Raw genomic sequence first — 3,178 nt, 5'->3', positions numbered from 1 at the left:
TTATCATTGCAAGCTCTGTCACTGTTTCTATGTCGGCTGCGAAGACAGGAATCAGACAGTAGAACTTAGAATGACTTACGCTGTTTAGTTGATCTCGCTGTTGTCATCGTCGTCATCGTCATCGTCGTCGTCGAGTTTCAGGTCAGACTTAATCGAGTAAACAGAATATCAATGATGTTCCACCTGCTACCATCCCCGCCTCTTTTAATGCATCTAAGTCTGCATTATTTTTATTTCCTATATCAAATCTATAAAAAGTGGACAGATGTGATATGAATGGAAGAGATTTGGCTGCTATTTCTAGCGAGTCAGTACGACTACGTTGCCATCGTTTACTTTTGGTTTTTCTCCTTTTCTAATTCGAGTATTACCTCTTCTAGTTTTGTTTTTCGTCCCTGTTGGGCCGTGCGAGAGGTGGGGGTGACTAGACACAAGTGATATTCGGGAGTCCCGTACGATCGAATCCCTGATTGACTGGCGCGTTGTGTTCTTGAGCAAGTCACTTCATTTCACCTTGCTCCAATCTCCCATTCGATCAGTTGGAATGTTGGCCTCCTCACCTAGACAGCGGGATGGCGTCAGTTGAAGGCTAAAACAATGCAATAGCGCATCGTGTCCAGCGATGTGTAACACTATCTGAAAGCAGGATCACTCACGTCATCACGTGATATATGTGCGAATATATTTCCTTGTTGTGACATTAGGTGATACAGCAATTCCACGCCATATCGCGATTTATTATCTAAGCTTACGCCGCTTCCTCTGTGGTATTGTTTTGTATTTCTAATAAAATACATATATACAAATTGTAAAAATAATTAAAAAAAAAAAAAAATATATATATATATATATATATATAGTACAGTACTGTTTCTACTTCGTGGAATTTCACCTATCACCAGGGGTTTTGGAACATAACACCTGCGATAGTCGAGGAATTACTGTAGTTGTAAACGAGGGTAGCTGTTTCCAGTCTCCCGTGAAAAACGTGTCCGGCCACGAGGAAATATTACCACACTTAGAAACGCCTGAAGGGCATCCAAGAGTAGTAAATCTGTTTCAATGACTTCCAAGTGGTAAGACTGCAAAATTACTAATTTAAATGTAAAATAAATAGGTAATTGTAAGGGTAGTTATCTATACTGGCAAAATGCTGTGAATGTAACTCATGCTTGTACTCTCTTTTGTAGGATGTACTCTACTACTGTTTGAAAACGAGGTCCGTCGACGTAAACGCCCGCGACAATGCGGGTTTCACACCATTACACGAGTGCTGTGTTCGAGGGAATTTATATGTCGCGCGCTATTTGATTTCATACGGAGCTGATGTTAACCAATGTTCTCAAGACGGAATCAGGTAATTATTATTTTCTTCTTCTTCTTCTGTTGCTACATTACCCGTGTGATAAGAAACCACAAGAAGGAACCTCCTGTAGGTGGAGACTAGTTCAGTCGTCGCTGTCCAACTCGGGCAAAGTGTACAGACTAAGGGGCGAAACGCTTGTGACTCTGAAATACCGGCTGAGGATACGGAAGAGTTTCCAGCATTGCAATGAATTTTAGAAGGGCTTGCATGACCCCTCTGAGGTCATGCAGTTTCTGCAAGGAGCAAAGCATCTCTGTTTATTTCACCTTTTATTCTTCGATAGTATTCCTTTTCTTTCTTTCTTTCTCCCTTTCCTTCTTTCTTTCTTTTTTCTCCCTCTTGTCGTCGTCAAGCCGTTGCAAAACAGCTTAGTGAAGACATCACTCCTTGTTGCTAAGCGGCCTCTATCTAGAAATACTTTAATACTCTTAAGATTTTTCCGTAACGGATCAAACCTATGTCCGCATTAACTACTACTACTACTACTACTACTACTACTGCTGCTGCTGCTGCTGCTGCTGCTGAATTATATATGCAATGAGAGAGTGATATCGCAAAAAGCTGTTGTGTTTGAGAACACATTAGTTCTGATTGACCAGATTCTATGAACACAGTTATTTAAATCCGTGATCCGGTTGTTTTCACTTTTTTTTCTTTTCAAAATATAATGTATCTAGGACTACATTGCCTACAGGGTATTTGAGAGTTGTGACATTTGACTGCTATTTCTAGTAGGTCGAGTGACCACGTAGGACAATCAAGGACCGACTGCTGGTTAAATCAATTGATTCGTCTACTACGACCTTACAAAAAATTTCACCTAGATCTGAATGCAAGAAATAATTGCTTGTTGGAAGTTAGATCCAGGCTTGACAGCGTGCTCTAGAAGCTTGCTTCTCAAACACACGGTCTCGAGTTACGTTTACGTACTGGAAGGGCACCCATCCGTAAAAGACCCTGCCAAAACAGACACAGAAAGAAGTCTGGTGCAGGTCCCTGCCTGGCCAGCGCCTATCGAACCGTCCAACTAATGCCAGCATGGAAGACGGACGTTAAACGATGATAATGATGTAGTACATGTAAAGGCGCTTGGCTTAGTGGTTAGGGGTGTTCGACTCACGATCGTAATGTCGTGAGTTCGATACACAGCGGCGTATTGTGTTCTTGAGTAAGACACTTTATTTCCAGTTGCTCCGGTCCACACTGCTGGCAAAAATGAGGAGTACCTGTAATTCAAAAGGGCCAGCCTTATTACATACACTCAGTGTGTCGTGCTGAATCTCCCTGAGAACTACGTTAAGGGTACGCTTGGCTTGTCTTAGGAGTTCTCAGCCACTTGCACGTTAATTTCGCAAGCAAGCTGTTCTGTTGATCGGATCAACTGGAACGCTTGTCGTCGTGTCTGGCGGAGTGCCAATTGAGTTAATATGTATCATATATGTAACAATTAAATTACGTATTACGCATTTCATTGTTTTGTTCTGCGCGTGATTCCCTTAGTCCGTGGATAAATTGTCTTGCACGAATCCGGTGTGTTATGCTGAAAATGGTGTATGGCATTTAAACCGGCGCTGTATTCTTTCTGCCGCTTGGCTGCGTTCACGCCATATAACATTAAGCCAGTTAAGGGGTGGGGAAACGATTTTATTTCACACTAGGCGTTCCTGCATAAAAATAACTATTAAAATATTTTTTCACTGAACAGACGATATTTTTTTTCCTTTTTAACTATATATTATTTTTACTATTTTACGGAGAAAACGCGTTTTTTTTTCTATTGAACGTAAGGCAAAGAGCAAGCAATGAGTTTCA

General features: G+C 41.3%; 2 protein-coding genes across 3 annotated transcripts in view; both read left to right on the top strand.

Annotated features, from left to right (window-relative positions):
• The window catches only part of LOC106873349 (BCL-6 corepressor-like), a 23,768-nt gene extending 22,114 nt beyond the window's left edge, over positions 1-1,654 (top strand). The window contains exon 3 of one of the 2 annotated variants that reach the window (XR_001409863.2): positions 1,191-1,640. Coding sequence is in view for 1 of the 2 variants with exons in the window: in XM_052974836.1 (XP_052830796.1) it covers positions 1,191-1,361 (171 nt within the window). In the remaining variant the exon portion in view is untranslated. Of the gene's footprint in view, positions 1-1,190 lie in introns of both variants that reach the window. The other variant, XM_052974836.1, reaches the window with a different exon arrangement.
• LOC106877727 (ubiquitin-like-conjugating enzyme ATG3) overlaps positions 1-3,178 on the top strand; it is a gene marked incomplete at its 5' end in the record, with an annotated part of 216,637 nt that overhangs the window by 57,919 nt on the left and 155,540 nt on the right. The window lies entirely within an intron of this gene.

The sequence above is a fragment of the Octopus bimaculoides genome, chromosome 19 (assembly GCF_001194135.2).
Source record: "Octopus bimaculoides isolate UCB-OBI-ISO-001 chromosome 19, ASM119413v2, whole genome shotgun sequence".
NCBI lineage: Eukaryota > Metazoa > Mollusca > Cephalopoda > Octopoda > Octopodidae > Octopus > Octopus bimaculoides.
Note: the sequence above shows the minus strand (reverse complement) of the source record. Positions and strands in the feature narration are given on the sequence as shown.